Raw genomic sequence first — 12067 nt, 5'->3', positions numbered from 1 at the left:
TGTAACAATGTATTCCAAGATAAGAAACAGCACATTCGTGGCACTGATTGTTGCTGTTTACAAACTGAAGTAGTTGGAAGAATGATTTTGGATGACACATAGAATATCACCTTCGTGTCGGCACGCCATGGAGTTTTCAACTTATATCGACTAGTGTTAAAAAGGCACTAAGGTAAGATTGTCTATGTATCCTTTAATTCGGTGAAACTTAGTGTTCCAAAAAGAATTATTATCTGATATGGTCTATATACTCCTCTTGTTCCGAATTACGGATAACTTGATATGTTTCCATAGTATCAGGATGTCACCGGAGATGTATGCCTTATTTATGGCCAATAAATTCTTATGCCTCATCCACACTTATTCGTTTGTAATGTATAAAATGAACCCCCAAAGGTATGAAGTTACGTCAATTTGTCATTTTTGTCATTAACTGCTAGAGTAGAGAGCTATTCCAAGATAATATATACATGTTCTTGGGACATCATTCACAGAGCGATTTATTCTTTAAAAAGTTAGAATTCCCTTAGCTCAAGAGTCGTCAACATTTCATGGAATAGCCATTCAAACAATTCAAGTCACGGGCGGGTCTGTGAACCAATGTACTAATGTCTCTGTAGTTCAAGTCACGGGTGGGTCTGTGAACCAATGTACTGGTGTCTCTGTAGTTCAAGTCAAAGGTGTGTCTGTGAACCAATGTACTGTTGTCTCTGTAGTTCAAGTCACGGGCGGGTCTGTGAACCAATGTACTGGTGTCTCTGTAGTTCAAGTCACGGGCGGGTCTGTGAACCAATGTACTGGTGTCTCTGTAGTTCAAGTCACGGGTGGGTCTGTGAACCAAGGTACTAGGGTTTCTGTAGTTCTGTTCTTGGGACATCATTTACAGAGCGATTTATCCTTTAAAAAGTTAGAATTCCCTTAGCTCAAGAGTCGTCAACATTTCATGGAATAGCCATTCAAACAATTTCCCTTGATATTCCCCATACAAATGTCATCGAGCGACAGTAGGGCAAATTCTTGGATGTGTTTACCTTGCATCAAAGATTATCATAGCAGGACAATGGTTTAGTGGGAGAGCGTCGGCCCGGAGAGCGGAAGGTATCATACCAACAAGACGTTAAAAGATGGACTTGTTGTTACCCAGCCTGGCGCTCGGCATTAAGGGGCTAAAACAAGGACAGGTGGACCCGGAGTCAGTAAACTGTGTCTGAGTGTGGTGTTCATGTTAAACTGCGGCATGGTATTTCAGTGGGCTAGCACTATAAATTTGGGATTAGACCGGACAAGTGCAAGCAGTTCAAGTCACGGGCGGGTCTGTGAACCAATGTACTAATGTCTCTGTAGTTCAAGTCACGGGCGGGTCTGTGAACCAATGTACTGTTGTCTCTGTAGTTCAAGTCACGGGCGGGTCTGTGAACCAATGTACTGGTGTCTCTGTAGTTCAAGTCACGGGTGGGTCTGTGAACCAATGTACTGGTGTCTCTGTAGTTCAAGTCACGGGTGGGTCTGTGAACCAATGTACTGTTGTCCCTGTAGTTCAAGTCACGGGCGGGTCTGTGAACCAATGTACTGGTGTCTCTGTAGTTCAAGTCACGGGTGGGTCTGTGAACCAATGTACTGGTGTCTCTGTAGTTCAAGTCACGGGTGGGTCTGTGAACCAATGTACTGTTGTCTCTGTAGTTCAAGTCAGGGGCGGGTCTGTGAACCAACGTACTGGTTTCTCTGTAGTTCAAGTCACGGGCGTGTCTGTGAACCAATGTACTGGTGTTTCTGTAGTTCAAGGCACAGGTGGGTCTGTGAACCAACGCGCTAGTGCTTCGATGGTCCAAGGCACGCATTGTTTTGTAGTTCAGGGCACGGATAGGTCCGTAATCAAAGGCCAGGGTGTTTGTGGTACAAGGCACAGGCGAGTCTGAGATCCTGTTAATGGTGAGAAAGTCAAGTTGCAAAACCTTAGTTCCCTTGGTCTCTTTGCTATAAATTGTCATGAGAAACAACTAATGCGGGTAGAAAGTGCAGATAAGATGGTGTGAGGGGAGATGTCTGCCGGTAAATGCTTGAGTATGGTCCAGAGATCCTGTCAGATCATAACCAATACATATGGTTCACTGTCAAATCCACTAACCCATTGTGCATGTGATCACCTAATTCCTATTTCAGTCGGTTCTTACTATAGTCATATGCATAGTGTACTGAAGACATATTTGCTCCAGGGTTTCATTGAGAAACCCAATCAAAAAGATACATTAAATAGGATGAAAACTTGCCAATTAAGACATTTTCATCAGAACCGGCTTGTACAATCTTTAAGAATGTACTTGTACTTTCAGATGCAAGGATGTTGATCAGAATGCTGTCATATAATCTAGTCTATGTTCAGTGAAGCCTCGTTAATTCTTACACAAATAACTCGAGTTATCATCAATGGAGATATCCCTTGGGTGAGATCAAGCAATGTTCCCTGTCATGTATCGCGACAATGAATTGCATCACAATACTTTGCAGACCATTGTGACGTCGTCGGTAACCATGACATCACAATCAAATGGCATCCCTTTACGCTTTACACACATAAGGATGTATGCCTTATTTATGACCAAGAAACAGTTATGCGCCATCCACACTCACTCGTTTTTATGCATAAAATCAACCACCAAAGGTATGAAAATTTCTCACTTTTCCGGCACAGACTCCATAAGTGGATGATATGGGATCTGTAAATGAAGTTATGTCGATACTGGACATGTCCGGACAATTCGTGTGGTCACCACATCACTTTTTAACGTCAAATTGGGCAGCAGTGCATACGAAACGTTTGATACATCGTTAGAACACTGCCAAACAACATTCAAGCACTCTGTACATATAACAACCGAGAGCGTCCTCAGCATAACAACCTCACTTCACCGTTACAACGACGTGTAAACTCTTCGTTCGTGTTCAACCCCTAGTATTGCTATTAGGAATGTGATACCATGGCGATAGCAATAATTAGATCCATTTACTTCATAAACGCCATTGGCCATTGTACGTAATCGTGATATTAATTCAGAAATGAAACACCACCCACTGGATGAATTCCTCAACGAAAGTTCCTAGTTGAGATCAGTTATTAAGTGGAATGCCGTAACAGAATAGCGAGGCAGAGTAGCCCTTCTTTAATCCGATAGTATCTCCCGAACCCAATATGTGTGGTCAAAAGTGTGCACGAAGTGTAACGGAAGAAGAGCATAGTGTTATCCAATCAGATATGCACGTCCCTTAAATCATCCTTTAGGTTCCGCGTAATTGCTGGGGGAATGCTCCCAGTGTAGCTCGAAACATGCACTCATGGGATGACCGGTTTCATATCACTAAGCTGGTGCTTGTCTGGAGATTTGACAGGAACTTGAAACCGTATTATTGTCTTTTGGGACATCATTACTGTAATGCCCGTGCTCGTTAACACTTATTGAGTTTTGTTTCCACCTCCAGGCTCGCTTTCAATATTGGAAAATTGCAGTCCCACATTCGACAGTCGAGAACATTAGAGCAAATTACCAAACTGGACCGCTTCATCACATGTTAACAGATTCATATTTTATGTGATGAAGGATGTTTCAGTGTTGCAGATATCACTGTCTGTAAAATTAAAGTAGGATTAAGCTCGGCTAATTTGATCCCTTGTCCCTAAAATAGCTACTTCACCTGGTGTCATCACTATTTTATAGACACATAATCTATGATATAGTCGGAATCGTGCAATCGACTCTGCTTTGAACAGAGATTTCTTATGAAGATGGAAATGGTTTTGTTAACTCAGCAGTTAATGATGCGATAATTACACAGAGACAGCGTCTCATTTTCACACATCGCTTAATTTCCAATGTGGAAATTTAATCAGAACATGGACACCAGGCAGTGTAGCACAGTTACCGTCTGACGTAGCCTGCACAAATGTCTATGTTATTCCGGATTCATTGTATTTGGTAAATTGGTTTCGACGTTGTTTTGGTCCACTGTGGCCACGGTAGGGAGCTCTGCTGTGTGTCTATGTATCAGGATCACAATAAGGTGTGTCAACCAAATACTACTTGCAAGTTCAGCGTTTGAACGGATAACGTTACTATGACACCGCCTTTCATACAAAAGGCTTTGGTTTGATGGCTCAGAGGTTCGTGTCTAGTTATACAGGTTTTGATGATCACGAGTTCGAATCTCAGATGTGTCATGTCTATGTTTCTTGATCCATTACAACACAATTGCGCCTTGGTTTCCCGAGTGATAAAATGTAACGACCGACACCCCTTGTGCTTCTCACATGAGCTGACAAAAAGATGAAACAGATATACTTTTCAGGGCGGAAATCCAACTCGGACACGACAAACATGTGACAAAAGATGCTCGAGGTAATTAAAGAATGATATTGTCATGCGTAGTATCATGTATACAAGTAAATGACACAGGCTCTCTGAACAAATGCAACGGAGCACCTTTAGAATACAGTACCACAACTTCTCGTGACGACGATCTCTGCCGTAGGTCACATGTCTCAAAGACAAGCAGCCAGTTTTTGTGAGAATCCGTCGGACGCGAAGTAAATGACACAGGACCTCATAACTAATACAACTTCAGACAGGCCTGGCAAATTGTACCACGTGCAGCTGTTTAAAAGATAATACCAATGCTAGTCCTCATACCACAGTGTGATGCTTCAACAAGGGGTGACCTCAATACAGGATGGTACGATTGAACACTTCCCACTTATCCTGAAAATGGGCTCATAACACCGTAACGCAGCCATAGCTGTTTCCACTACATCGTCGGTGAAGAGGAAATTACGTACAGATTTTGTCCCCGAGCAGTGGTATAATTGTGTCCAACGGCTCGATGAGAGATATCACCCAGGCCGATAAAAGGATTTGTTCCCATTGTCGTTAAAGCTTTCCATTTCGACAGGTGTCTCATATCTCGGCTTATATTCAAAAATGTAAAACGTATTTGAATTAACAGATGCTAACAACTATTTCAGACTGATCTGTACTAGAAAATATTATGCTTTATCGTATCTATTAAATTGTGTATTTCTGAATGTAGGTTTCACAGAGGTTATATTGTTACATAATAAATACGTATATCTCTTTGTTAACGTATGATAGCGCGATCTATGCTAAGGCAACATTTTAGACAATATTTAGTTCATGTTTTACTGCACTGGCACATCAATAGGTGTAAGCATTTGTACGGCCGAAATTTGTAATGAAAAGAATGTCATGTGTGCATTTTAACTTATGGATTGTAGTGATTAATGAACTTATCATTTCAAAAGATGTTGTTCTAAAAACCTCTCTATAAACGATATGAAGTGTTATGTTTTCTGGAATAGTTGGAAAAGCATCTATGGTTCCTATAGAAACATAGTTATTCCAGCATCTAGCAGCTCCCTGCCGGTTACTATTAGGAATATCCACATACACAGGATAATAATCGTTAATAGATTCGTTAATCCGGACGCCTTCATTGGATTCGTCCGAATAAACAAGGTTTCACGCTAACTCCCATAACCAATCCCATCAGTTGTAATGATGTTATGGATAGAATTGTCACACTACCAGATTCGCAATATACATTAAGTTCTTTAGTAGTCACATCACTGTTTGACTGTGTCTGGTGTCCGTCATAAATAAGCGCAATTGCTATAATATTCCTTCCGGCGACACAGAACCAATCAAGAAGACACACGAGTATTCAAGTGTTACAATGAACCAAGGTTAAAACTTGCTCTAGGGGAATTGTTGTAATCAAGACTAATGCTAGTCAATAGCGGGCTTCATTTCCGCTGATGTACACCGAGGTTGCTGAACCCAATCTGGGTAGCTGTGTTCGAATCTCATTGGTTGAATGATAATGATTTCTTCAGAGACTTTTGATGAGTAATACAGTTTTTGTGAGAGATGTGGCTGATACTTTTTATTCCGCAAGAATGAAGAACGGAATAAAGAAAGGATGAGTGGGTGAGTATGGTTTTATGCTGCTTGTTCCAGCAAAGTCACGGCGGAGGACACCTGTAAATGGGTTTCCCACATTGCATCCATGTGGGGAATCGAACCCGGCTCTTCAGTGCGACGTGCCAACGCTTAAACCACTAGACTACCCACCGTCCCAAGGAGTGAGTAAATGAGTGTGGTTTTTATGCCGCTTTTAGCAATATTCCAGCAATGTCACGGCGGGGGACACCAGAAATGGGCTTCACACATTGTACCCATGTCGGAAATCGAACCCGGGTCTTCTGCGTGACGTGCGAACGCTTTAACCTCTAGGCTACCCGACCGCCCCCGCCCCTAGAACGGATGACGAAACTTATTTAAACTTACTTAATTAAAAAAAAACAAGTTCTTCATTGATTTTCAGATATTAACGCATTCCATTACATGTACTTTGGGAAATTTATACAATCGGTGTTAATGTTCAGCTTGGATGTATTGTGATCCTTCGAATCTAACTACGTAAACCGATGGGCGATAATGAGCGACGTGGGACTTAGCTTAATCCCTCATGTTGACTGACAACCCACTGTAACGCAAAACAAGACCTGTAGTCGACGTGATCTGTCGAAAGAATTAACGTGTTACTGTAATTTATATCCATCTGTTTGTGTTGGAGCTTGACTCTTATTTTAACAATATCTCGGTCATGTTACCCCGTTTCAGCTTAATGTTGAAGCCCTTAGGGATGTAAATTGTTGACTATTGCCACCTGAAGATTGCTGCAGGACCAACGATCATACTATGGGTGAATTTTAGGCTAAATCCAAGCCCGAATTATGATTTGTTAAGCTTATACTGCATAGAAAAAATTGTCGTCTCAGATACATGGGTCAATTGTGTAGTGATGTAGTTGATAGGGTGTCTGTCCGAGGAACGGAAGGTCGGGGGTTCGATCCCTTGTCGCGTCATACCAAAAGGCGTAAAAAGTTCAATATTGTTGTAACCCTGCCTGGCGCTCGGCATTAAAATCATAAAACAAAGACTAGTCTTATACTCTTTCTGAGTGGTATACTCAGCTCAGCTCACCTCAGCTAACCTCAGATAAGTGGGCAAACCTTTTTCCTAGGTTAGAATGAGCTTCATCGATTCATCTCATTCATCACAAGAGCGAATCCAGCTTTGAGATGGTGTGTAACGACGCTTTCACGCGTAGTTTAATTTTATAACGGCGTGACAGCTTAGTATTGGAGAAAGGCCCAAAGGGACGCAAGATGTAGACGTTTGTCGCTTTCACTAACCAACCAACTCTGATACGGTGACATCGGTTATATCCCGACTCGTCAGCCTGATGTTAAAGATAAACCCTTAGGGACGCAAGTCGTTGACGTTTGCCACTAGTGATACCCGATCAGTTATAATACTCAGGGATCAGCGGATTAGGCATTGAAGGAACCCTGTGTTGATCAGCGGATCCTGGCACGACATGTCAATTATGGCGTTTCAGACACATTCGCGTTTCATATTTCAATTTACGGGACAGCAATGGCAAATTCAGAGAAATATGAAGAACAAATAAGACACAAATCAAGTACAATGTACGTTACCTGTAAATAGTGCACAGCTTTGCACATCTCGTGTCCAAGTGGCCAGTTGCCGGTTACATCAGAAATAACAGTAGGTGGCAGACATATCAAGATAACCAAAAAGTCCGCTAGAGCCAGGTTGACTAGGAAGAGGTTCGTCGCAGAGCGCATCCTGTGGTTCCTCCATACTGCAAACCACACCAGCAGGTTCCCTACAATGCCCATAACGAAGACGCATGTTGAAAGTAGTAGGATGATCCAGATGAAAGGCTGGTTCTGCCAAGGCTCTACATCAGGGTAGTCTTCGTCAGTGGTATTAGGAGAAGCATTGAAGGAACCCTCTGTTGAGTTCGGGTAGATCATTTCAATCACTTCATCGTAATGCTGTTTTCCGTGCATTTTTGGAATGATGTTTTGTTTCGTTCTATTCCACAAACTACAGAATATCGCCGATTTCCAAAATATATGACAAAAAAAGCTTTGAAGAATAACTATCTATTTGACTTTTATAACGTGCAACGCTTATCCATCATTGTCTGTTTAACGGACACATATGTAACCATGCCGACAAACTTTGAGAAGAATCGGTCCTTGATAAAACACATAATTGAAAAATCCAAAGAAGAACACTCAATTAAGCCTTCACACATACACGTATTTAATACAATACGGTAATAGTCCACGAGGTATTGACTGTTGGGCAGAACACAATCTAATAGAATGAACGCACTGCTCTCGCTGAAGACTACACAGCTAATACGTTCGCTCAATACTGTTCTATGCAGGCCTGCGCTTCATCATACATTACGCCAGCACCCAATGGATACTGTCGCCTTCTCTTGCTTCCTCCGAAGCCGGGATGACTGGCTGGGTCTGTGATTGGTCCAATGAGGATGGGTGAGGCCAAACGAGTGGGACTAAAAGTCGTGATGTCATAATTTACCTTCTGTTACAACATGCTGGTTCGATAGGCTGTCCACAGTTGGTCAATCTATATGGGAGGCTTCTATAACGGATATGTTTTGTTAGTAATTGATTTGATCGGAAAATGCGTTGTTTAAAAACTTCCTCCCAATATGTATAGAAAACGTGTAGGTCTTGTTTTGCATGGAACCAGATTTGATCAATAGGTACGTCACGAATGTTTGGTATATGCGTGATGTTGGAGCGTGTTCTAACTTTGTTATAATATCTACCGAGGTGGTAAACGAAAGTTTGGCTTGAAATATCTTCTATGATTTATACTTCTGAACAGCTGTGTTCTTTTGTTTGTTACAGTTTGAATGGTTCAGGCTATGCTCCTTTGGTTTGGACTTTTTAAGCTGCTGGGTTAATTGTTGTGTAGCAGAGAGGACAAACTGAGTGATATGTTACAAATACGTAATACGTTACAGATGGAGTGTACCATTTGAATATACGATATGTTACAAATACGTAATAGATTACAGATGGAGTGTACCATTTGAATATACGATATGTTACAAATACGTAATACGTTACAGATGGGTGTACCATTTGAATATACGATATGTTACAAATACGTAATACGTTATAGATGGGTGTACCATTTGAATATACGATATGTTACAAATACGTAATACGTTACAGATGGGTATACCATTTGAATATACGATATGTTACAAATACGTAATACGTTACAGATGGGTGTACCATTTGAATATACGATATGTTACAAATACGTAATAGATTACAGATGTAGTGTACCATTTGAATATTCGATACGTTACAAATACGTAATAGATTACAGAAGGAGTGTACCATTTGAATATTCGATATGTTACAAATACGTAATAGATTACAGAAGGAGTGTACCATTTTAATATTCGATATGTTACAAATACGTAATACGTTACAGATGTAGTGTACCATTTGAATGGTCGATATGTTACAAATACGTAATACGTTACAGATGGAGTGTACCATTTGAATAGTCGATATGTTACAAATACGTAATAGATTACAGATGTAGTGTACCATTTGACTATTCGATATGTTACAAACACGTAATACGTTACAGATGGAGTGTACCATTTGAATATTCGATATGTTACAAATACGTAATACGTTACAGATGTAGTGTACCATTTGAATATTCGATATGTTACAAATATGTAATATATTACAGATGGAGTGTACCATTTGAATATTCGATACGTTACAAATACGTAACATGTTACAGATGGAGTGTACCATTTGAATATTCGATATGTTACAAATACGTCACATGTTATGTTACATCTTAACCTGGATCGATAATCAAGTTCTTTTCAAAACTAAAAATGATCCCCCTGATTTAACACAACCAAACCAAAATCTCACAATTTCACAAAGCACAGCACAGAAACAACTGCACACCACGCCACGCCACGCCACGCAACGCCACGCCACGCCACATCCACTACCAACAGGACACAAATCATTGCATCCCCGCACACCATCAAACTTTGCTTCTAAACATGAAGTACACATGTACTTATGCGGCACCGCCCCGCACCTCACCGAACCTGCACCGCCCCGCAACGCACCGCCCCGCACCGCGCCGCGCCACGAAACTCCATGCAACACAACGCCTCATCACAGGCGTTTTAGCTAGGTAGGATCTATCCACAAAGAAATGATAATGTTGGCTTAACACCTGTTACCGCAATCTCTGTATACAGCGAGTGTATGAGAGCTATCAGCGACGTTATAGTTGGTTTGACATATACATCATGTTACAAATGAAAACCTATATGAGCTAAATGTATGACAGCATTCGTCAATACATGTTCATTATATAGTCAATATCAATTAACTTTTACCCAGCTGTTTCAACTGGGGCAGTATGCCTACGGGTGTTCATGTCATGGTAATTATAACCTCTGAAGCTATATTATAGATGTGGAGTGGTGTGGTGCCACCTAAGTAATTAACGTTATGTAGGGTGCAATGATGTGTGGCCTGCTTGGTCTCTCTTTCTGCAATTACACGTACATGTACTATTAACGAGACTGATTAATGAGTGATTTCGGTAATTCCAAATTGGGTGTGTCGGAGTCGGAGTGCGAGACTGTCGGATTGACAGGTCTAAATAATACGGATTTAATCGGTTCCCATCTTTAGTGTCGGATAAAGCCGATTGTCGGATTAACGAGTGTCGGATTAACGTGACTTGTCTGTACTGCGTGAAAAATTTAAAGAGTAGTCGGTTGTGTTACTCAGAATCCCCCAAAACATAACAGTTAAATTCCAAGAGTGTCAGCAGCCGTCCATATGGCGCAGTTCAGAGATTGGAACAGTCACAATGCCAGATAATTTGCCAGACATCTGTTCGTCCAAGAAGCGGAAGACCAGGAAATACCGACCCACGACATGTTACTTCATTTGCGTAACAGATTTCTGACGGTGGCGTCTTTGGTACCAATATCAGTGATGAGAGGACTGCGTGTTGCAAGTATCTGAGCCTGTCAGCGTCAACGTCAACGTCTTATGTATCGTCTACGCTGGGCGAGAACCGTGCGACGTTGATCTCTATAGCGGCGGGGGTATCATGGTTTGAGGAGCTATTAGTTTGGAACAGACGACCCCTTTGGTCACACCGGGGAATCCGGCTGCCCAGAAGTCCAAAGATAAAGTCTTACAGTCGGTGGTCCTCCCTTTGTTACAACAACAGCGACGTGTTGCAACGGGACAATGCCAGACTACACGAAAAAGTCAGGGTGTGCACTTTCCTTTCTACTTCAGAGTAGTTCGAATAGGACGTGAATGGAATAACTAAGCCATATCAAGCCTCAAATTCATGAGACCAAATACGTACCTTTAAAATGTCAAAACATAGGCACGAAAATAGACTTGTAATATACACAATGGTATTAATGTACGAAGGGGATGATGAAATATAAATGTTATGATCGGTCGTCAGAAGAAGGATAAACTATGAAAAATGACTGCCAGGGATAGGCTGGGTTCGGAAACAAAACCTAACGCTTCAACACAGGTGAACCATGCAATTCCTCAGTTTGTGTAGGTATGGGGCTCATCTATACGTTTTTTGTTCCACAATAACACATTAGCTCTCCATTCTTGCTTTAATGCAGTATTTGTGATCACACTGGGAATGTGTCGTCTGCCATGTGGTGAACACATCAGGGCTGTTGGCATACTTCAAACTGGTAGAATGCAGCGAAAAGTAGCCAATATGTCCATGTGCCTCAGTCGACTTTAGAACAGATTTCTGCAGACACATAATGTTAATGATCGGCCCCGCACATGGCGTCCTATGTCAACAACAAACAATGTTTTCAGTTAAGTTAAGATTCAAGCTGGACTTTCTAGATATGTGTGGACGCGTCATGCGAATGTCCACGTAGGGCAACTTGCAGTAAGGGGGTGGCTCTGTAATGATATGAGGCGGGATCATTATGACTGACAGAACGCCACTGCATATAGTCCATTGAAGGGCCACTGGACAGTTGGACAACATACTGGTGGTACCGTTTGCGCCACTGGACAGTTGGA

General features: G+C 41.6%; 1 protein-coding gene across 4 annotated transcripts in view; it reads right to left on the bottom strand.

Annotated features, from left to right (window-relative positions):
• The window catches only part of LOC139479930 (orexin receptor type 2-like), a 65876-nt gene extending 57542 nt beyond the window's left edge, over positions 1-8334 (bottom strand). For all 4 annotated transcript variants that reach the window (XR_011654373.1, XM_071262863.1, XM_071262864.1 and 1 more), the window contains exon 1: positions 7571-8334. Coding sequence is in view for 3 of the 4 variants with exons in the window: in XM_071262863.1 (XP_071118964.1) it covers positions 7571-7948 (378 nt within the window). In the remaining variant the exon portion in view is untranslated. The remainder of the gene's footprint in view (positions 1-7570) is intronic.
• Positions 8335-12067: the final 3733 nt, after the last annotated feature.

Source organism: Haliotis cracherodii, unplaced genomic scaffold, assembly GCF_022045235.1.
Source record: "Haliotis cracherodii isolate W230 unplaced genomic scaffold, xgHalCrac1.p SCAF_4, whole genome shotgun sequence".
NCBI lineage: Eukaryota > Metazoa > Mollusca > Gastropoda > Lepetellida > Haliotidae > Haliotis > Haliotis cracherodii.
The sequence above is the reverse complement of the archived record's forward strand: the minus strand, read 5'-3'. Positions and strand labels throughout refer to the sequence as shown.